Here is a 23,884-nt window from a genome sequence, read left to right on the forward strand (position 1 = left end):
CTTTACAATTCTAGCTGTGACCGATGTCCTGTTCACAGCATTATCCCTCGACAGAATGACATCCCGTCCTACAGTGCCAACTAGGTGTGGAGTCCCCCTTTGCTTTTCCAATTGGCCTCATTCCTGCCAGATGGCCACTGAATGGCCATCCAATGGGCGGCACGGTAGCACAGTGGTTAGCACTGCTGCTTCACAGCTCCAGGGTCCCGGGTTCGATTCCCGGCTCGGGTCACTGTCTGTGTGGAGTTTGCACATTCTCCTCGTGTTTGCGTGGGTTTCCTCCGGGTGCTCCGGTTTCCTCCCACAGTCCAAAGATGTGCGGGTTAGGTTGATTGGCCAGGTTAAAATTGCCCCTGAGATGCGTAGGTTAGAGGGATTAGCGGGTAAATATGTGGGGGTAGGGCCTGGGTGGGATTGTGGTCGGTGCAGACTCGATGGGCCGAATGGCCTCCTTCTGCACTGTAGGGTTTCTATGATTCTATGATTCAATGCTTGAGTGGATGTGCAGAGATGGCGGGGACAGTGGTTTCTGATCCACCTTCTTCACCCCACTCAAAAATCCAGTCCATAAAGTAGTATCACAAGATATATTCCAACACAGCTTAAGCGAACATAACTTATTTTCTTTCATGGAATATGGGTTGACCTGCACCAGTCCATCTGTTCCAGAATTTTGATCTCATGACAGAAATGTGGGAACCTCAAAGAACAAAGAAAATTACAGCACAGGAACAGGCCCTTCGGCCCTCCAAGCCTGCACCGACCATGCTGCCCGACTGAACTAAAACCCCCTACCCTTCCGGGGACCATATCCCTCTATTCCCAACCTATTCATGTACTTGTCAAGACGCCCCTTAAAAGTCACTACCGTATCTGCTTCCACCTCCTCCGGTAATGAGTTCCAGGCACCCACTACTCTCTGTGTAAAAAATCTGCCTCGTACATCTCCTTTAAACCTTGCCCCTCGCACCTTAAACCTATGCCCCCTAGTAATTGACTCTTCCACCCTGGGAAAAAGCTTCTGACTATCCATTCTGTCCATGCCTCTCATAATCTTTTAGACTTCTATCAGGTCTCCCCTCAACCTCCGTCGCTCCAGTGAGAACAAACCAAGTTTTTCCAACCTCTCCTCATAACTAATGCCCTCCATACCAGGCAACATCCTAGTAAATCTTTCCTGTACCCTCTCCAAAGCCTCCACATCTGGTAGTGTGGCGACCAGAATTGAACACTATATTCCAAGTGCGGCCTAACTAAGGTTCTATAAAGCTGCAACATAACTTGCCAATTTTTAAACTCGATACCCCGGCCGAAGAAGGCAAGCATGCCGTATGCCGCCTTGACTACCTTCTCCACCTGCATTGCCACTTTCAGTGACCTGTGTACCTGTACACCCAGATCCCTCTGCCTATCAATACTCATAAGGATTCTGCCATTTACCGTATATTTCCTATCTGTATTACACCTTCCAAATGTGAATTACCTCACATTTGTCCGGATTAAACTCCATCTGCCATCTCTCCGCCCAAGTCTCCAACTGATCTATATCCTGCTGTATCCTCTGATGGTCCTCATCGCTATCCGTAAATCTACCAACCTTTGTGTCGTCCGCAAACTTACGAATCAATCCAGTTACATTTTCCTCCAAATCATTTATATATATTACAAACAGCAAAGGTCCCAGCACTGATCCCTGAGGAACACCACTTGTCACAGTCCTCCATTCAGAAACACACTCTTCCACTGCTACCCTCTGTCTTCATTGACCGAGCCAGTTTTGTATCCATCTTGCTAGCTCACCTCTGATCCCATGTGCACCTTCTGCACCAGTCTGCCATGAGGGACCTTGTCAAAGGCCTTACTGAAGTCCATGTAGACAACATCTACTGCCCTACCCTCATCAATCATCTTCGTCACTTCCTCGAAAAACTCGATCAAGTTCGTGAGACACGACCTCCCCTTCGTAAAACCATGTTGCCTCTCATTAATATGTCCACTTATTTCCAAGTGGGAATAAATCCTGTCTCGAAGAATCCTCTCCAATAATTTCCCTACCACTGATGTAAGGCTCACCGGCCTGTAATTACCTGGATTATTCTTGCTACCCTTCTTAAACAAAGGAACAACATTGGTTATTCTCCAATCTTCTGGGACCTCCCCTGTAGCCAGTGAGGATACAAAGATTTCTCTCAAGGCCCCAGCAATTTCCACCCTTGCCTCTCTCAGTATTTTGGGGCATTTCCCCGGTTCATTTTAAGACATCCACATGTATTTAAATGTCCTTCCCTCCACATAGATCCACTTCACAGAATACTGAAACCGTGCCAATGTGACGTCACGTCAGTGAGGCTCACATCAAGTTTGTAAAGACAGGAAGCAGTTGAGAGGTTCCCTCTGGGGGTGCCAAGGTAAGTATAAGTCCTGGTGGGACAGCGGCATGCCCCCGGCACAGGTTGGCAGTGTGGGAAAAAAGAAGGGAGAGCCCCAATTCTTGCGAAAGGGGAGAGGGGGTGGGGGAGGTGAGAGGGCAGGGCCCTGATGTTTGCGAATAGGTGCTGGAGTGTGGCGACTAGGGAATAGGTGCTGGAGTGTGGCGACTAGGGAAATTTCACAGTAACTTCATTGCAGTGTTTAATGTAAGCGTTACTTGTGACTGACAAATAATAAATAAACTTTAAATAAATAAACTGTGGTTTACTGCTTTCTGTCTCCTACCATAGTTGTATAGATCAATAATCAGGTCACAAAATGACTCAGGGAGCAAAGCTGTCACTCCAGATTTGCACACAATTTAAGGTCAGTACAAAGCTAATTCCTATTATTTTTATGCTACATTGACTTTCTGAGGCTACATTTGTAACTGGTTTAACATTCACATACCATTCCTTTTCTTGGCAGCACTCTGGATTTTTTGTAGTCCTGCATCCAAAGCTGTCAGTTTAATTCCGGAGAGGTTGTTGGAATGATCTCTTTGCTGGGCAACTATCAACGCTAACTAGAAAAACATTCTCTTGGTTAAACAAAGGTGTTATCAGCTACTTAAATATCCTCAAAATTGACAATTGACCGGTACAAATATCATGAATTGCTCAGAGGAAATATAAAGTTTATAGACTAATCAAGATATTCATTATCAAGGACAACACAATGTTTTTTTTGTGGTTTAAGGATGCTTTGTAAATCACAGGATTAAAATAAGATTCATAAGAAGAAAAAATATAGAGCCAAACTACAAACAATTTCAATCATTGGTCAGAGATGGAGACAGGGAATATGCAAGAGCTTGGAAATTACCCTATTCTTCAACTTTCTGTAGTGATTATGTTGCTTGTAATAAGGTGTTGATCAGATGCCCAAAAACAACCCCTTGGTATAAAGGTGGCATAAAGGGCAGGGCTGAAATTTAAGCAACGCAGGGTGACCTTATCGTTGAGGGGGGAATTTTCCCATTTTGAGACTAAGTGCAGTAACAGGAGCCTCCGGCACGCCTGTCCTGCCAACTCGAATAGCAGGATCCCGCGCCGGTTTCAGCACTTGTGCAGGCGAGTTCTCCTCAGACTCTCCTGCCAAGCCTGCAGCTGATTCGTCCCCCCACCCCATCCTCAACTGATGAGTTCAAAGTTCCCAGCACTATATTTAAATACCAGCACACTCCTATCACTCTTTCCAGCCCACCTGTCCTCACCAGACTGTGCAGGATGTCAGCAACCCTTAGAGAAAGGGCTAACAACCTCAACAGGAAGTCTGTTCCTTGATTCAACAACCCTCCTAACTGAGCCCATGCCCCACTTGGACCTCTACCCACTGCCTCTGGAGTCTTCATCTATCCCCTTCCAATAAACAATGTGATATCGCTTTGACCCCCTTGTTTGAGAGTTTTCATTCAGGCTTGTCGGGGTCCATCTTCACTCCCCCAACCTTCCCTCTCATCTCCAGTGTTTGTCTTCTACATTCACACCTTGCCCCTCTGCCTGCCATCATGAGCCTTGCGCAATCCACATGACTTACACAGCCCTCCCTCCACATTGCCCCCCTTTGGATCCTTGTTGCAGTGGCTGCATGAGTCCCAAAGAACAGTGCTGTCCAGATCATCACTGTTGTGTGGAATCGGGGGGAGGGGGTGGGGGAAACCTCTGTACTCTCCCATTCTAGACGCAGTACTGAACCAAGATGGTGGCAGAGGAGGATCCATGCCCTGGGATCTTTCTGCCTTCCACCAATTCTTGGGCAATGGCAACACTCGACTTTTGCCAGGTTTTCCAAACTCTCCTCCCCCTTTGCTATTCTGCTGTAACTGTGTTTGGGTGTAAAATAGACAGTAAAGGTTATTAGTTGAAGATAAGTTATAATAAAGAAGTTAGTTAAACTTAAGATAGACAAATTATCAACAAGTACTGATTTTGTTCGAGGATCTGGGGGAAAATTAATCCAAAATAAGCAATCCATTCCCACATACCAAGTCTTGTCCTGTACTTCTTGACTCCTTGTCATCAATGGGAAATAGAAGAACACTTCCCAGAGAAAGATCTGGAATGACAAAATAATTTTAACATTAAAAATTATGGGTGGGATTCTCCCCAAAAAAGTTCTAACTGCCGAATTCACGTAAAAACTGAAGTAAATCCCGCTGTTTTTTTCAGCGGGATTTTCGATATGAATCTCCCACACTCTCTGCATCACTGAGTGCCCTACTGTGAATCTCATTAAAAAGCTCTGGGCGGGGCCTATTCCCACTGGAGAGGCCGGCAGCATAGTGCTGAGCAGGCTACTGCGCATGCGCCGATCTTCAACGCTGAGATCGGACCGCGTGCAGTAGCCCCACACTGCTGGCCTCCTGATCGCTGGCCAGCCCCGCAACCCTACATCGCTGGCCGTGCCACCATCCCCCCCCACACACACCCCCGCCCCCCCCCCCCCCCCACCCCCCCCCCCCACCCCCCCACCCCCGCCCCCCCCCACCCCCCCCCCCCACCCCCCCCCCACCCACACCCCCGCCCCCCCCCCCACCCCCCCCCCCACCCACACCCCCCCCCCCCCCCCCACATTGCCACTTTGCCCCTTGGGTAGTGTCAAAGGGCCAGGCTTGCACTACCAAGCTGGCAATGCCCAGGGGGCACCCCCTCTTGCCCCTTGACCTCCTGGGGGGGCCTCCATGACCCCACTTCACTCCAGCAGGGTCAGACCGCCAGCTCCCCACTGACCCGCCTGATCCCTATAACCCCTAATTCCCTTACCGATCAGGAATCCATCTATCCGTGATTTAAACATATTCAACGAGGTAGCCTCCACTTCAGTGGGCAGAGGCAATGGAAAAATCTCCATCAATGTGATAAATCCGAAATCCTGGGTTAAGGTTGATGTAAGTAGTAACACTCGTAGCAATGAAGGCCACAGACACTGCCCTGCTCAGAGTCTCCTGGCCAGCAGAAGGAGGGGAGACGCTAGTGGGCCCTGAGACATCAGTCCTGGGCCCACTAATGATAGGGAAATGCGCATTTAAATAATTTGTTAAGCTCCACACTGATTTCTGACGCAGAGCCAAGGACACCAGAAATCCGGCGGCCAAAGATGCGTGGAGGCTATGGCGCCCAATGGGAAGCAAGTTACACAGCCTCCGCTTGAGTCTCTCGGCCTGCTGAGCTGGGAGAATCACCCCCTATGTAATGATAAGTTACACAAAGAAGAAAATTATTGTTTTACTATCTTTAATAATGAAAGTATGTTTAACATAAGAACATAAGAAATAGGAGCAGGAGTAGGCCATCTAGCCCCTCGAGGCTGCCCCGCCATTCAATAAGATCATGGCTGATCTGAAGTGGATCAGTTCCACTGACCCGCCTGATCCCTATAACCCCTAATTCCCCTACCGATCAGGAATCCATCTATCCGTGATTTAAACATATTCAACGAGGTAGCCTCCACTTCAGTGGGCAGAGAATTCCAGAGATTCACCACCCTCTGAGAGAAGAAGTTCCTCCTCAACTCTGTCCTAAACTGACCCCCCTTTATTTTGAGGCTGTGCCCTCTAGTTCTAGTTTCCTTTCTAAGTGGAAAGAATCTCTCCACCTCTACCCTATCCAGCCCCTTCATTATCTTATAGGTCTCTATAAGATCCCCCCTCAACCTTCTAAATTTCAATGAATACAAACCCAATCTGCTCAGTCTCTCCTCATAATCAACACCCCTCATCTCTGGTATCAACCTGGTGAACCTTCTCTGCACTCCCTCCAAGGCCAATATATCCTTCCGCAAATAAGGGGACCAATACTGCACACAGTATTCCAGCTGCGGCCTCACCAATGCCCTGTACAGATGCAGCAAGACATCTCTGCTTTTATATTCTATCCCCCTTGCGATACAGGCCAACATCCCATTTGTCTTCTTGATCACCTGTTGCAGTTTAATTAACAGTTTAATTATTTTGTTAATTGATGGCTAGTTTTATTTTTTAAGAGTTGTGTTTTGCATTTCCCTTTTGGTTTAGTATGTGAAACACTTTTCCACTCATTGTTTAATTGTTTTTATTCATTCATGGGATTCAGGCGTTTTTGACCCTGCCAGCATTTGTTGCCCATTCCTAATTGCCCTTGAGAAGATGGTGGTGTGCCATCTTCTTCAACTGCTGCAGTCTCTGTGCTTCAGAAACATAAGACCTGGCTGGCTGTAGAGATTTGCATTCTAATCAGTATTCTGTAATTTGATTTCTGTGTCTGTGTACTGTTTGAGAACGGATATCCACTCCATCTGACGAAGGAGCTCTGCTCCGAAAGCTTATGGTATTTGCTACCAAATAAACCTGTTGGACTTTAACCTGGTGTTGTGAGACTTCTTACTGTGCTCACCCCAGTCCAACGCTGGCATCTCCACTTCAGAAACATACACAGTGCTGCTCAGAAAGGAGTTCTAGGATTTAGAGTCAGCGACAGTGGAAAAACGGTGATATAGTTCCAAGTCAGGATGGTGTGTAGCTTGGAGGGGGACTTGTATTTGTAGGTGTTCCCACATGTCTACTGCCTTTGTTCTTCGAGGTTGTAGAGGTCATGGGTTTGGAAGGTACAGTCAAAGGCACGTTGATGATTTGGTGTAGTGCATTTTATAGATGATATTTTCTGCTGCTAATGTGCATCAGTGGTGGAAGCAGTGAATGCTTAAAGTGGTGCCAATCAAGTTGTGGATAGTGTCTGGCTTCTTGAGTGTTGTTGGGGAGTTAGGAGGTAAGTTACTTGCCACAGAGCTTCCAGCCTCTGTCTTGTTCTTGTAGCCACAATATTTATATGGTTGGTCCAGTTCACTTTCTGGTCAATGGCAACTGCCAGGATTCAGCAATGGAATGCCACTGAATATCAAGAGATGTTTGAGATGATCATTGCCTGGCACCTTTGTGGCATGAATGCGAATGGCTACTTATCAGCCCAAGCCTAAACATTGTTCAGATCTTGCTGCATATGACACGGACTGTTTCAGTATCTGAGGAGTTGTGAATGGTGCTGAACATTGTGTAGTCATCTGCGAACATCCCCATTTCTAACCATATGATGAAAGGAAGGTCATTGATGAAGTAGCTGAAGATGGTTGGGCCTAGGACACTACCCTGAAGAACTCCAGCAGCTATATCCTGGGGCCAGGATGATTGACCCCCAACAACAACAACCATCTTCCTTTGTGTTAAGTATAATTCCAACCAGTGGAAAGTTTTCCTCCTGATTCCCGCTGAGTTCAGTTTTGCTTGATGCCACATTCGGTCAAATGTGGCCTTGATGTCAAGGTCAGTCATTCTCACTTCACGGCTTGAGTTCAGCCCTTTTCTCTATGTTTGGACCAAGAGTGAAATGAGGTCGGAGGCGGAGTGAACCTGGCAGAATCCAAACTGAGCATCACTGAGCAGGTTATTGCTGTGTATGTGCCGCTTGATAGCACTGTCGATGACATCTTCCACTGCGTTGCTGATGATTGAGAGTAGGCCGATGAGGCGCTAGACTGATTATATTTAAGCTTCCCATGTTACAGGCAACATATTTCTTATGCTTAATAAAATCAGCACAATTGCTCTACTGGGATCCTTTGGTGTATTTAAAAGTTAAAGATAAAGAAAGGAAATTTAAAGAGCACGAAGCTTTAAAATTCTGGTCTCTATTACCTTTCATTTTTCCTGCTCGCCCATACTGTTTTCTTGGTTCATCAGATCGAGCTTCCAAAGCTGTAAACAAACCTCCTTTTCCCCATCTTCCAGAGTCATCTAAAAAGAAATAAATATTTAAACAAGATAAAATGTTTAATGCAAGATAAGCAAAACAAAATCCAATGAAACGTGTCTTAAGCAGCCATTTTTTGGACTGAATCAAATGGATTTCATAAAGGTCGAGTCTCACGACTCCAAAATTATTCCTTTTAATATTTTACTCATAAGTATGTGCTCTGAATATTGCTGGATTTTCATAGCAACACAATGTAAATTTTCAGAAGTATTTTTGGGGTAATGAATTGCCGAATGTGTCAATGTCACTTCATTTTTTCTTCAGCTTTGTGCTTTTATTGATGATCTTCTGCCTTTGCATCCACCTCAAATTTGCTCTGCCTCACTGAGTTTTCCTGTAGCATTCTTTCTCTGCAGTTTTTTTTGGTATTTCTTTCCAGCAGGGCATGTAGGGCAGAATTGGTCACATTCACAGATTTTCACAGCAAAGAGATGATTGTTTGATCTGGTATTAACCGGCTTTCACAAGTTTGAAGGAAGCAGCTGTGTCATTCAGCTCTTTTGAAGAAGATGTCTGTGCTTCTCTAATGCTGACCTCTAGTGCATCCCCAATTTCAATTGCTCCATTATTGGTGACCGTCCCTTCAGTTGCTTATGATGTGGAGATGCCGGCGTTGGACTGGGGTGGGCATAGTAAGAAGTCTCACAACACCAGGTTAAAGTCCAACAGATTTATCTGGTATCAGTGCTCTCACCTGATGAAGCAGCATCGCTCCAAAAGCTTGTGATAATAAATAAACCTGTTGGACTTTAACCTGGTGTTGTGAGACTTCCTTCAGTTGCTTAGGCATCAAGATCTGGAATACCCTTCCTACACATCTGCACTTCTCCATCTTATTTTTCTCCTTTAAGAATATCTACCTCTTTGACCAAGGTTTTGGTCACGTGAACTAATATCTCGTTATGTGGCTTGCTGCCAAACCTTGTTTAGTAATGCTCCTGTGAACCGCCATGGGACCTTTCATTGTGTTAAAAAGCGACACATAAGTTGTTGTCACTGTTGTATTAATCTGATGGTGCACTAAGGCAGACTTTCATCCATTTCCATAGCTAGTAATTCCTGGAACAGGTCAGTAGTCTGTTGCCAGCAGCTTATGGCTGGATGGGCACCACTGCACATCAAGCATGGCTGACCAGGAGTCTCTCCCATTCTTGCCACCAGCTATTGGCGTGTTGGAACGATTTGCAAGTGGACAAGCTCACAACTGCTTGACCAACTATGTTATTATTTCACCTGCCTTGGCCATCACTTTGGCACAATGTTTAGCACTGCTGCCTCACAGTGCCAGGGATCCGAGTTCGATTCCCGGCTTGGGTCACTGTCTGTGTGGAGTTTGCACGTTCTCCCCGTATCTGCGTGGGTCTCCTCTGAGTGCTCTGGTTTCCTCCCACAGTCTGAAAGATGTGCTGGTTAGGTGCATTGACCCAAACAGGCGCCGGAGTGTGGCGACGAGGGGAATTTCACAGTAACTACACTGGAGTGTGAATGTCAGCCTACCTGTGACTAATAAATAAACTTTACTTTTATCAAGTCCTGGGATGGGACTGGAACCAGAGCTTCTGTCTCAGAAGTCGGGATGCATCGCAAGACCATACAGTGTCTTTAAGATCATAAAATATCCCAAGGCACTTCAGTGGGGCATAATGAAATAAAGTTTGACATTGAGCCACATAAGGAGATATAAGGACAGGTTAACCAAAACCTTTGTCAAAGTAATAGGTTTGAAGGAGGAGAAAGAAGTAGGGAGACAGAGAAGTTAAGGAAGGGAATTCAGGAATTTAAGGCCTAGGCAGTTGGAGGCATGGCCATCACGGTAGAGTGATAAAAATCAGGGATGTGCAAAAGAAATTGGAGAAGCACAGACAAATTGGTGAACTGTAAGACTGGAGAAGATTAAGAAATAGGAAGGAATGAGGCCACTGGGGGGATTTTAACACAAATGTGTAAGTTGTAAAACCATGGCATTGTCAGTGCAAGTGTAGGTCAATAAGCACAAGTGTGATGGGTGAACAGGACTAGGTTCCATCATTCTAAACACAAGACCACTGTAATATAATAGTTTATTTTTCTACTTGCCAACGCAGTGAACTATTATTGCATCCTCTTTTTCAGCAACCGTTGGGTGAGTAACATCCCCAAGAACATAGTGAATGGACATCTGTTCTGCATCTGTCGAATCCAGATCACCAGGAAGGTTATTTTCATCTTCCTCTGATTCATCCTCACTCTCACTATTCAATGTTGGAAGACAGAGAGATCTGTAGGCACAAGATTCCCACCAAGCCATCCTGAGGAGAAACGTAATTTAAAAGTGCGTTATTGTTATTTAAAACATATATGGTGATTGGTTAAGCAGAACACCATAATCTCTTTAAAAAAAGCAAAACAATTCTCACACTTAAGCAATTAATTTGACAAGGAAATATCCTACGAAAGGTCTGACACTGGGAAGTTCCGAGGAACAAAGGGACCTTGACATGTTTGTCCATAGATCTCTGAAGGCGGAAAGGCAGGTTAATAGGGTGGTGAAAAAGACACATGGCACGCTCACCTTTAACAATAGATTACAAAAGCAGAGGGGTCATGATGGAGTTGTATAGAATTTTGGTGAGGCCACAGCTGGAGTAGTGTGCGCAGTTCTGGTCGCCACATTATAGGAAGGATGTGATTGCACAGGAAGGGGTGCAGAGGAGTTTCATCAGGATGTTGCCTGGGATGGAACATTTAAGTTATAAAAATAGGTTGGATAGCTTGGGTTGTTTTCTCTTGAGCAGTGAAGAATGAGGGGTGACCTGTTTGAGGTGTTCAAGACTATGAGGGGCATGGACAGGGTGGATAGGGAGCAGCTGTTCCCCTTAGTTGAAGGGTCAGTTACAAGGGGACACAAGTTAAAAGTGAGGGATGGGAGGGTTAGGGGGAATTTGAGGAAAAATCTTTTCCCTAAAGGGTGGTGGAGGCGGGATGCCTCACATCCTTTAAAAAGTGCCTGAATGAGTACTTGGCTTGCCATAACATTCAAGGCTATGGGTCAAGTGCTGGCAAGGGGGATTAGGTGGGCATGTCAGGGCATTTCATGCATCTCGATGGGCTGAAGGATCTCTCCTGCAGTGTAGTATTCTGTGATTCTGTAATTAGCTTTGAAGTGATTGGGACCTCCTGATAGCTTAATGAAGTGTTACATGGATCTTTGTTCTTTCTTTAACAGCACTATACAGTGTTACCAGTCGATCATAAAATGTTCCTGAAGAAGAAACATGATCAACTTTGAGTAAGTGATAGAACTTTAGTCCAAGTCAGAAGATTGTAGAATTCAAGTCCCCCTCCAGGAATTTAGCACATAATCTAGGGGTGACACTTCAGTTTTGAAGGAGCAATTCATTTTCAAATGTACTCTCTCTAGGATGAGATATGAAACTAAAGCGCTATCTGCCCTCTCAAACCACAGCAAGGCATTTCTCCTGATGGTCAATACTTATCCGCAACCAAAAACACCAAAAACATATTAGATGGTCATTCATGACATGCTTTCTGTGGCATCTTGCTGTGTGTAAATTGACAGCCATGTTTACCTATTAAAGAGTCTATAATTCAAAAGTAATTCATTTATGTAAAGTACATTGGGAATTCTGGAAAACATAACTAGCATTACAGGCAGAACTTTCCCATGCCCCTGCCAATGGGTTCAATGGCGGGCAGGGAACGAGAATTTGGCAGCCTAAAAATCAGTTTCATCCCGGTGTAAGTTTCCCGTGGATTGTCCTATGATTTTCACAGTAACTTCATTGCAGTGTCAAGCCTACTTGAGACACTAATAAATAAACTTTAAACGCCTACCATGGCCTTTTGGAAGTCTACTAGAGGCTGGCATGAAACTGATTTGCATCCCTCTAATGGGAGACAGATGAAGGCCCAACCGGAATCTTCTGTCCACGCCCGATTCTCCACGATGCCAGCAGATTTCAATAATTTGGGGAGAGGGACTATGAGGTTCTTGAACAGTTTGACACAGGGAATGAGGAGGGCTTAGAAGTGGACAAATCCCCAGGTCTGGATGAGTTGTATCCCAGGCTGCTGTGGAACGCAAGGGAAGAAATTACAGGGGCTCTGACCCAATTTCTTAATTCTTCTCAGGCCACGGGGAAAGTGCCAGAGGATTGGAGGACAGTTAAAGTGGTTCCACTTTTCAAGGAGATTGGTAGAGACAAACGAGTGAATTACAGACTAGTTAGTCTCACATCAGTGATAGGGAAACAATTGGAGAAAATTCTGAAGGAGAGAGTTAATCTCCACTTGGAGAGGCAAGGTTTGATCAGGGTTATGTTAGAGGGAGGTCATGCTTAACAAATTTGATTGAATTTTGAGAGGAGGTGATAGGATGTGTGGATGAAGGTCGTACAGTTGATGCAGTTTATACAGATTTCAGCAAAGCTTTTGACAAGGTCCCACATGGGAGACAGCTAAAGAAGGTAAAAACACATGAGATTCAGGGTAACTTGGCAAGTTGGACCCAAAACTGGCTTAGTGGTAGGAGACAGAGTAGTGGTAGAAGGCAGCTTGTGTGACTGGAGGCTGGTGTCCAGTGGCGTACCACAGGGATCAGTGCTAGGTCCCACCTTGTTTGTGAAATATATAAACAACATAGTTGAGAATGTGGGACGGATGGTAAGTAAGTTTGCGGATGACACGAAGATTGGCTGGGTGGTTAATAGTTAGGAAGAAGGTCTTAGGTTGCAGGAAGATATAGATGGGTTGGTCAGATAGGCAAATCAGTGGCAGATGGAATTTAACCCTGAAAAGTGCAAGGTGATGCACTTTGAAAGGAGGAACAAGAATTCTCAATGAAGGGCAGGACACTAGAAAGTTCAGAGGAACAGCTCTTGGGATGCTTGTCCACAGATTTCTGAAGGCGGCAGGACAGAGTAGTTAAGAAGGCAATATGTTATGATATTTTAAGTGCTCATCCATGTACTTTTTAAAGGTTGTGAGGTTTCCCGCCTCTGCCACCCACGTAGATAGTGTGTCCCAGACTCCCACCACCCTCTCGGTGAAACGATCTTTCCTCAAATCCCCTCTAAACCTCCTGCTCCACTCCTTAAAATTATCTCTCTCATTACTGTACTGTACTGTACTGTCGTGGCATTGATTATAAGAGCAAGGAGGTGAGTTGGAACTATACAAAACTTTGGTTAGGCCACAGCTGGAGTACTGTCTGCAGTTCTGGTTGCCTCACTATAGAAAGGATGTGATTGCACTGGAGAGGTTTGCAGAGGAGATTCACCAGGATATTGCCCGGGGTGGAGCATTTGGGCTATGAAGAAAGGCTGGATAGGCTCAGGTGGTTTTATTTTCAGAAAATGCTGAGGGGGAGACATGATTGAGGTGTACAAGATTATGAAGCATATGGACAGGGTGAATAGGAAGCAGCTGTTCCCCTTTGTTGAATGGCCAATAATGAGAGAGCATAATTTTAAGGAGTGGAACAGGAGGTTTAGAGGGGATTTGAGGAAAGATTGTTTTACCCAGAGGGTGGTGGGAGTCTGGAACACACTGTCTGGGTGGGTGATAGAGGCGGGAAACCTCACAACCTTTAAAAAGTACGTGGATGAGCACTTAAAATGTCGTAACATTCAAGGCTATAGGCCAAGTGCTGGAAGTGGGATCAGCGTAGATTTAGTGTAGTTTCTTCTGTACGGTATGACACTACGATAGTGAGTCAGTTTTGTTGGGCGCCTTTTCAATATAATGCCTGGGTAGGATGGCAGACTATGCACCATCAGGCCTGCCCTGCCGTGAAATACTGCGCAAAACACCCGATTGCATAATTAATAAGATTGGGGCTGGAAGATACGTGGCGTTTTCCCACCAGACTCCACCATGGGAAATACTCCACATTCCCACCTTTGCCATGGGACTTAGTCTCCGATGCACTACATAACAGCAAGTTCTTTCCTGGGTTGAAAGTTTTGAACTTGTTAGCGTTACGCTATTTCAGTCCTAGAAACTGAGAACAACAATGACTCAGCTATTGAAAGCAGCAGTCACTGGGTCATATAGACTGGGAATGCCCCAGACTTGATTCTGATCCTGCCCCAGGATGGTCACTAATCTTACCTGTACACTCCTATGATATAAAGTATCGTTAATCAGAGTGCCATGCTAATGCTGATGTATCATCATGTGTGACATACTGAGCAGATACCATGAGTTTAAACTTAAACTTTAAACTCATGGTATCTGCTCAGTATGTAAAGCATGATGATACGTCAGCATTAGCATGGCATTCTGATTAACGATACTTTATATCACAGGAGTGTGCAGGTAAGATTAGTGACCATTCTGTGTATGGACCTATGTGTATTGTCCTTTCTATGGATAAGCTGTTCAGTTGGAGCCCTTCATTATATTTCTGGACATTTTCTTCTTCACGGTCGTAATTCTATTCTTCCACATTGCAAATTCTTTTTGTAGAATGCAACTTGTTCTTGAAGGTACCCAGATTCTTCTTCTGAATATTCTTCTCAGAGGAAGCTCGTCTAGCCCAACAGGTTTTGCAATGTGACCCATTTTGCCACAGTTCTTGATTCTGATCCCCATCCTGATACAGGGCGGCACGTTAGCACAGTGGTTAGCACTGCTGCTTCACAGCATCAGGGACCCGGGTTCGATTCCCGGCTTGGGTCACTGTCTGTGTTTGCACATTCTCCCAGTGTCTGCGCGGGTTTCCTCCGGGTGCTCCGGTTTCCTCCCACATTCTGAAAGACGTGCTGGTTAGGTGCATGGACCCGAACTGGCACCGGACTGTGGCGACTAGGGGAATTTCACAGTAACTTCATTGCTGTGTTAATGTAAGCCTTACTTGTGACTAATAAATAAAACTTTAACTTTAAACTGATTCTTGGATGAGTGCTAATTAGCTGATTTCTGTTAAAATGGTCAAAGCCATGTCACTTGGCCACAGCACTCTGGGGTTAGGAAGAGGCAATTAAGCAAAGATTTTACGGCTGATCACTAATACAGATTTCTGTTGGTACATTAACATCCAGACAGGATTCAGCTTGGCTGTAATGTGCCCCACAACCAAGCCATCTGTCAATACTCACAATCAAGGCTCACGTTTAGGCAATTGCCAGTAAGATGCTAGAATGTGATTAAAGGCAATGGAGCAGTAATTCCACAAGAAGTCAATGCCTTCAACAGAGAAAGGAAGAAAATTGTAGATGAAAAGGGAATAAAACTGAAAGCAACATAGGAATGATGTGCCAGAGATACTAACGCCAACTGTTCACTGTTTTATTTCCAAATAGCATCTAAAAATGGATACAAAGAGGAAAAATGGATGCTTATTCTAAACTCCCCAACATAACTTCCCTACTTCACAATTCTATCCTTGTAGAAATAAAACCTAATGCTTTGTTTTTTTTATGCCTTGCTAACCTCTGGCACAATCTTTGATGACTGATCTAATTGTACTCCAGAATTCCTTTGTTCCTTTGCCCCACCTAGACTCATAATAACAAAAAAATGCTGGAAATACTCAGCAGGTCGAGCAGCATCTGTGGATGAGGAATAGAGTTAATGTTTCAGGTCAATTGCCTTTCACCAGAGCAGACATATTGGTATTGTAATAGCCTCTTCTCAAAATCAGCAAAACAAAATCAGCCCTTACTTTTTCTTTTGCTCCTCCTCTTCTCGTTTTTGCTTCTTTTCATCAAGTAGTTTTGCACGTTTAGCTGCTGCCTCTTGGCGTTTCTGACGCTGTTGCTCCAGCTCTTCAGGTGACAATATTCTTTTTTTTCTGGTGGTCAGATCCAGTGGGGCCACTAGAAGGACCTGCACAGATAAGAATCAAATAAATTAGATAGCTATGGATTGCTGTTATTACAAAAACTCTTGATTCAAATTCATTTTATTCCTTATCTTTCAAATTTTGTGTGCTCATCAGGATGAGTGAGAGATGATAGAGTTGGGGAATAAAACTTTTTGCATCTGGTTGTCAGCACCAAGAACACTCCAAGGTTAAACTATAGCACGGTCAGATGCAAAATAAAGCTCTCTCTACTCTGCCCAAAAAATATCCTAAGCTGAAACCTCTATGGCAACAGTGTGACACTTCTTCCCCCATTTCCCACACCTATGGCCTCTCTGAATTAACTAGGCAAGATTCTCCAAACTCATTTCACAAAGGACCTTGGAAATCAGAAGATAGAGAAGGCTTTTATCTTCTCAGATTTGGATGAATTTCGAAATAGGTCGGAAATGTCCTTCTTGATAATGAAAAATGTACCTAGAGGACTAGGATACAAATGAGCAAAAGTCATATTTCAGCTACACAAAGCCCTGGATTAGACCATACCTGGAATTACTGTAAGGAGTACTGGGCACCACACTTTAGGAACGATAGCTTAGTCTTGGAGAGAGTGCAGGATATATTTAATAGAATTATACCTGGACTCTGTGCATTAAGTTATAAGGATTAAACAACCTAGAGCGTACTCCCTGGAATTTAGAAGATTAACAGTGAGTTGAATGGAGCTTTCAAAATATTAAGGAAAAATAGGTAGGGTAAATTGGCAGAAATTATTTTTGCTGGTTGGGGAGGCTAGAATGAGGGGGCATAGTCTAATTATTAGAACCAGGCTTTTCAGGAATGAAATTAGGCATACTTCTTCACCTAAAGGGGATTGGACATTTGGAACTCTCCACAGGAAATGGCAATTGATGTTGAATCAATTATTAATTTTAAAACTGAGATTGATAGAATTTTGAAAGCCAAAAATATGGGGCAAAGGTGGGTATATGGAATTATGTCACAGATCAGCAGTCATCTCATTGAATGGCAGAGAAGGCTCAAGGGGCTAACTGACCTACTTATGTTATTATAACTGAAATATTGTTAATTGGGGATAGGTGCAATCTTATGGGTAGGATTTTCTGATCTGGCCTATCATCGGACCGGAAAATTCTGCCCAAAGCCAATGGACGTTTTGCTGTTGTGTCAAAGTTTCCATCCCACCCTTGCCAATTCCCTAGGTGGGTGGAACCGGAAACTCACACTGTTTATAACTTTTTTAATTGTATTACCTTTATTATTTTTATCAATTTCAATTTTTTTTTGTGCAAATATTATTAGAATAATAATTACTGGCAACATTTATAATATGAGGCAGATACCTTGATTTAAATTTCCATTATGTACGTAACATTAGATTTAAAACTACTTAAAACTTGAAAATAACAGTCTGTTCCTTTACCAAGGCTTCTATATCAGCGTTGTGCCTGGTTGGATGAGTAGTGAGATCTTGGGCTTCATACAGGAGAGTAAATTGTGCAAGGAGGATCAACTTTAATGGGTTGGATTCTTCCTTCATCCTGGTGGTTCTCATAAAATTTTCATACTTGAGAACTTGAAACCAAACCTGGCTTTAGAAAGTCAGCCCTTCACAAAAGTCCAACATTTGGCATTGACTCCTTAACTTACACATCATGAATCCTCTCATTATGATATAGTTTGCACAGAATAAGTTTGAAAATTGAAGGGGCATTTAGCTACTGTCCCTTGTCCAGACAACAGATGCAGTCCCTGGAATGACTGGCCAGGGCCAGCATCGCAGCACAACGGGAAGCTGGAAGAGTCACAGCTGCAGACCATGTGGCTGAATCTCCCATTGAGGGATGATCCAGGACAGGTCATAATGCCACATTTTCCAGTACAATGCCAGAGAGTGATTGAGAAAGTGAGACTGGAGTCCAGCAAGAGGATAGTGTGCAAAATTAAAGCACATGAGATGGGGGGGTGGTGGGGGGCGGGGGGTCATTTGTTTGGCATAGATTGAGAATTCGTTAGCAGACAGGAAAAAGAGAGTGGAAATAAATGGGTCTTTTTCATGGCAGGCAGTGATTAGTGGGGTGCTTGGGCCCCAGCTATTCACAACATACATCAATGAATTGGATGAGGGAACCTTGTATAATAGTTCCAATTTTGCTGCCAACACAAAACTTAGTGGGAATGTGAATGGTGAGGAGGATGTTAAGAAGGTTCGGGGTGATGGAGTGAGCAAATATGCAGTGTATAAGCTGAAGATATTCACTTTGGATGGAGCAACAGAATGGCATGGTTTTATTTAAATAGTGATAGATTGGGAAACGTTAATGTATATGTGGACCCAGTACACCAATCACTGAAAGCAAGCATGCAGGTATAACAAGCAGTTAGGAAGACAGATGGTATGTTGTCCTTCATTGCAAGAGGATTTGAGTACAGGAGCAGGGATGTCTTACTGCAGCTACACAGGGCCTTGCTGAGAGCACACTTGGAGTACCGTGTGCAGTTTTGGTCTTCTTATCTAAGAAAGGATATACTTTCCACAGAAGGAGTGCTGTGAAGTTTCACTAGACTGATTCCTGGGATGGGCAGGATTGTCTTACGAGGAGAGATTGGGGCGACTGGGCCTAGATTCAGAGGAATTTAGAAGAATGCGAGGGAATATAATTGAAACATGTAAAATTCTGACAGTGCTGGACAAGTTGAACGCAGGGGGGATGCTTTCTTCCTCTGGTTAACCATGGATAACCAGAGAAATTGCGGGTCTAATCAAAAAGAAAAAAGAGGCATACATAAGGTCCAGGCAGCTAAAAACAGATGAAGCACTGGAGGAATACAGAGAAAGTAGAAAAGAACTCAAACTGGGAGTTAGAAGGGCAAAAAGGGGTCGCAAAATGTCCTTGGCAGACAGGATTAAGGAGAATCCTAAGGCATTTTATACATACGTTAGGAACAAGAGGGTTGTCAGAGAAAGAGTCGGACCTCTCAAGAACAAAGGAGGGGAATTATGCTTAGAACCAAAGGAAGTAGGTGAGATCCTAAATGAATACTTTGCATTAGTATTCACAAAGGAGGGACACGTTGATTGGTAGTGTCTCAGAGGGATGTGTAGACCCGTTCGAACAAATAGCAATTACAAAGGAGGAAGTGTTAGGTGTTTTAGGAAGCATTAAGGTAGACAAATCCCCAGGGCCAGATGGCATCTGTCCTAGATTACTGAGAGAGACAAGAGATGAAATTGCTGGGCCTCTAACAGAAATCTTTGTTTCTTCATCGGACACAGGTGAGGTCCCAGAGGATTGGAGGATAGCAAATGTGATCCCGTTATTTAAGAAGGGTAGCAAGGATAACCCGGGTTATTATAGGCCGGTGAGCTTGACATCCGTGGTAGGGAAATTGTTGGAGAAGATTCTTAGAGATAGGATCTATACACATTTAGAACTGAATAATCTCATTAGCGATAGACAACATGGTTTTGTACGAGGGAGGTCATGCCTCACAAATTTGGTTGAGTTTTTTGAGGAGGTGGCAAAAATGATTGACGAGGGAAGGGCCATGGATGTCGTCGACATGGATTTTAGTAAAGCATTTGACAAGGTCTCTCATGGCAGGCTGGTGCAAAAGATTAAATCTCACGCGATCAAAGGTGAACTAGCTAGATGGGTACAGAACTGGCTTGGCCATAGAAGACAGAGGGTAGCAGTGGAGGGGTCTTTTTCTGATTGGAGGTCTGTGACTAGTGGTGTTCCGCAGGGCTCTGTACTGGGACCTCTGCTGTTTGTGATATATATAAATGATTTGGAAGAAGATGTAGCTGGTCTGATTAGTAAGTTTGCGGACGACACAAAGATTGCTGGAGTTGCGGATTGTGATGAACATTGTCAGAGAATACAGCAGGATATAGATAGGCTGGAAAATTGGGCAGAGAAATGGCAGATGGAATTTAATCCAGATAAATGCAAAGTGATGCATTTTGGTAGATCTAATGCAGGGGGGAGCTATACAATAAATGGCAGAACCATCAGGAGTATAGACACACAGAGGGATCTGGGTGTGCAAGTCCACAGATCCTTAAAGGTGGCAGCACAGATGGGAAAGGTGGTGAAGAAGGAATATGGCATGCTTGCCTTTATTGGAAGGGGCATAGTGTATAAAAGTTGGCATATGATGTTGCAGTTATATAGAACGTTGGTTAGACCACATTTGGAATACTGTGTCCAGTTCTGGTCGCCACATGACCAGAAGGACGTGGAGGCTTTGGAGAGAGTGCAGAAAAGGTTTACCAGGATGTTGCCTGGTATGGAGGGTATTAGCTATGAGGAGAGATTGAGTAAACTAGGGTTGTTCTCTCTGGAAAGACGGAGGTTGAGGGGCAACCTAATAGAAGTTTATAAAATTATGAAGGGCATAGATAGAGTGAACAATTGGAAGCTTTTTCCCAGGTCAGAAATGACAAACACAAGGGGTCACAAGTTCAAGGTAAGGGGGGGCAAGGTTCAATACAGATATGCGGGGGATGTATTTTACACAGAGAGTGGTGGGGGCCTGGAATGCACGACCAAGCAAGGTGGTTGAGGCAGACACGCTAGGATCATTTAAGACTTATCTAGATAGCCACATGAACAGACTGGGAATAGAGGGATACAAACGGATGGTCTAGTTAGGAACACATGATCGGCGCAGGCTTGGAGGGCCGAAGGGCCTGTTCCTGTGCTGTATTGTTCTTTGTTTGGGGGGAGGGTCTACAACAAGGGGCCACAGTCTCAGGATACGAGGTAGTCCATTTTGGACTGAGACAAAGAAATATTTCTTCACTCAGAGGGTGGTGAACCTGCGGAATTCAGAAGGCTGTGGAGGCCAAGTCACTGAATATATTTAAGGAGGAAACATAAATTTCCAGAGGCTAAGGATGTCAAGGGGCATGGGGAAAGCATGGGAGTAGGGCGCTGAGCTAGAAGATCATAGAGAATATTAGAGCAGGCTCAAAAGGCCGAATGGCCTCCTCCTGCTCCTATTTTCTACGTTTCTCCCACCTCATTTACTTGCTCTGCACCTCAGGGAAGTCCAAAAGCAATCTACAAATTACAACAACTAGCCAAACTAATGACAAGGGGCAGGAAAATCTATTCACATCAGATTTCTGTCCTGTGTTGAGAGCAAAAGAATCTTTATTTCCTTTATCGGAACGTGTCATTCTTTATTGATTGATATTGAAATATAGTGTGGGAGATTGATTTGCGTTTATTATAATGTTGTTTTCATTATAATGTGTGTAAGCGGTCACTTATCAGAGTCCGACATCTCAGGTTTGTGATAACATATGTAAGGTTGTCATTGCAAGAGGAGATATGCCAATTCTTAAAACACTCCACTATCAATTGTATGTATGGTCAGAATTTGCATCTCATAGTTATAGCAGATGCATATTGCTTAATTAGAATCAAGCTTTTTATATTGCAGACAAGTGTTCAACAATGCAAATCTTAACTAGACGTGATAAATATTTAAAATTGGTTATTGACGATTCCGTGAGTAGTTCTTCCACTCTGACATTTGTTAACTCTTAAAATCTATTACAAATGGCAACTTTGGTCATTTGTGAATGGTACCTATCATTCAGCCTGGATCAAAAGAAATAAATAATTCAGAGTGGCAGCATGGTACTGCAATAAAGACAGGAGGTAATAGGAATTTTGTGATGTGATTTTCTCTCGCAGAACGTTTTAATCACGAAAGCTGAAGTTAAGTTGTAAAAATTAGTGCAGAGTACAGCAGGAGTGACATTTTCCCTGCTTCAGCACGGTTTAAATTATAAATGCAATTCAAGCTCTGTACTCAACTTACTAGTTGTCCATTTTTTTAAGCAATCTCACAGGAAGACCATCACCTGGAAGTTCCCGTCCAAGCCGCTCAGCATCCTAACTTGAAAATATACTGCTGGTCCTTCACTGTTGCTGGGTCAAAATCCTGGAACTCCCTCCCTATTAACTCTGTGGGTGTACCGATACCACACGGACTGCAGCAGATCGAGAAGGCAGCTCACCGCCACCTTTTCAAGGGCAATTAGGGATGGCAACAAACAACTGGCCTAGCCAATGCCACTCATATCCCATGAACATTTTTTTAAAAAATGCTTCTATGTTATTTCTGAATGTCAAAAGAATGTTAATTGTTAGATTTCTGCAGTAGTGTTTAATTTTCCACCAGTTTTCCAGGGATAACTCTCACCGATTCCACATTGTACTTGCCAATGGAAAAGAGCTCATTATGTTCTCTGGGCCCACTAGAACCTAGTTACCCCAACTATTCAGGGTTTTGAGCACTGGTTCTGTCAGCTTCACGTTTGAAAATTACCTTCTGCATTAAACATGAACAGAAAGTATCGGGAGACTGAAATGCAATATCTAGCCAAAATTGATTTTTTGGGGGAGATCAGCTGGTAGAATTCTCCCTGATTCAAAAGATGATGCATTTGAATTCATAATTTAGACTGACACCCCAGCAAAGCACTGAGTGAGTGCTGCATTGTTAGAAGTGCTGTCCTTTAATTAGGATGCTAAAATCAAGACCACGTGCAATTTCAGATGGTGGCTAAAAGTTCTATTGCATTAACTCAAGAACACCAGTGAGTTTTCCTCCCTTCTTTAAGAGTAGATTAACTTGTCATTTATTTCATCGCTGATTGCAGAGCATTGCTGAACAAAATACTAGGTACATTTAACAATTGTTACGGGGGTTATGAAATAATTCACTATGTGAAGTTTCTTGAGATGCTGCAATCTGATAAAATGTAATATAAAAAATGCACATATTATTTATTACAGTTTTCTCCAGAAACAGCATTATAAATTATATTGATTCATAATTTGATTATTACAGCAGTCTGAGGAAGAAATTAAATGAAAATTGTTTTAGTCATTAGCAGATAGAAGGCATGTGGCAAAGGACATTCGGGAATTAACAGGTTAAATGATACAAGCTATGAACAAAATTACATAACAGCAAGAGATTTGTATGCGCAATTTAGGAAGAATTCTTGGATTTTACCTTGGACTTTGTGCGGAGTGTTCTTCCTCCTGTTGTACTGGCTTCTTCAAGTACCATTTTGTGAAGGTTCAGAAATTGTTCAAAAGCTTTCTGATCTGCTGAGCTGGGTTCTTTAGAGTAATCTTTACCCTCATATTGATACATGTGTACTAAAAGAAATAAGACCTTGTTAATAAATTACAGTATGAAACACGGTTGACTCCATTTAACCATATAAGACAAAACAATATTCTGCATCCACTCAAAAGGGGTTGTAAACAGTTGTTTAATTTAATTTTAAAACTTATGTTTTTAAGATACTATTGTTTCAATGTGACATTTTAACAACTGCTTGTGGATTAACCATTACAGCATGTTCACAGTAATATGAAGTTTTCATATGGCGTGTAACTCACCATATATTTTCATCAGGCCTCCAATTTATGGCGATTTAACATGTCAAATTGTTTCATTACATACAACTTTGGATTGTTAGCTTTATTTCAGGGATAAGAATCTGCAATACCATTCAGTTTTCTGTTAAAACTGTAAACCATTCATTATGTTTCTTTTTATCTATGCACTCAATTTATATTTCTTTCCTTTGTCAAGTTCAAAATTAAATAGTGAAATAGCTAACAAGATGAAGCAGTAGAAGAAAGTAAGTGGAAGTAAGTACCCAGAGATAAAAATTTGTCTAGGCTGGTGGTACAAAAGGGACGATATTGGATTGTTCACTCATCTGGATTTAAATATCAGATGCTACAGGTGGGCGATCCAA

The 23,884-nt window shown here is 43.4% G+C and overlaps 1 protein-coding gene across 1 annotated transcript in view; it reads right to left on the reverse strand.

Annotated features, from left to right (window-relative positions):
- Positions 1 to 23,884, reverse strand: part of chd1l (chromodomain helicase DNA binding protein 1-like) — a 120,698-nt gene that overhangs the window by 10,012 nt on the left and 86,802 nt on the right. Inside the window, exons 16-21 of the mRNA XM_078232860.1 lie at positions 23,125 to 23,273; positions 15,922 to 16,085; positions 10,332 to 10,543; positions 8,138 to 8,236; positions 4,457 to 4,527; positions 2,881 to 2,995 (exon numbers count right to left, since the gene is read on the reverse strand). Of these exons, the coding sequence (XP_078088986.1) occupies positions 2,881 to 2,995; positions 4,457 to 4,527; positions 8,138 to 8,236; positions 10,332 to 10,543; positions 15,922 to 16,085; positions 23,125 to 23,273 (810 nt within the window). The remainder of the gene's footprint in view (positions 1 to 2,880; positions 2,996 to 4,456; positions 4,528 to 8,137; positions 8,237 to 10,331; positions 10,544 to 15,921; positions 16,086 to 23,124; positions 23,274 to 23,884) is intronic.

Source organism: Mustelus asterias, chromosome 17, assembly GCF_964213995.1.
Source record: "Mustelus asterias chromosome 17, sMusAst1.hap1.1, whole genome shotgun sequence".
Lineage (NCBI taxonomy): Eukaryota > Metazoa > Chordata > Chondrichthyes > Carcharhiniformes > Triakidae > Mustelus > Mustelus asterias.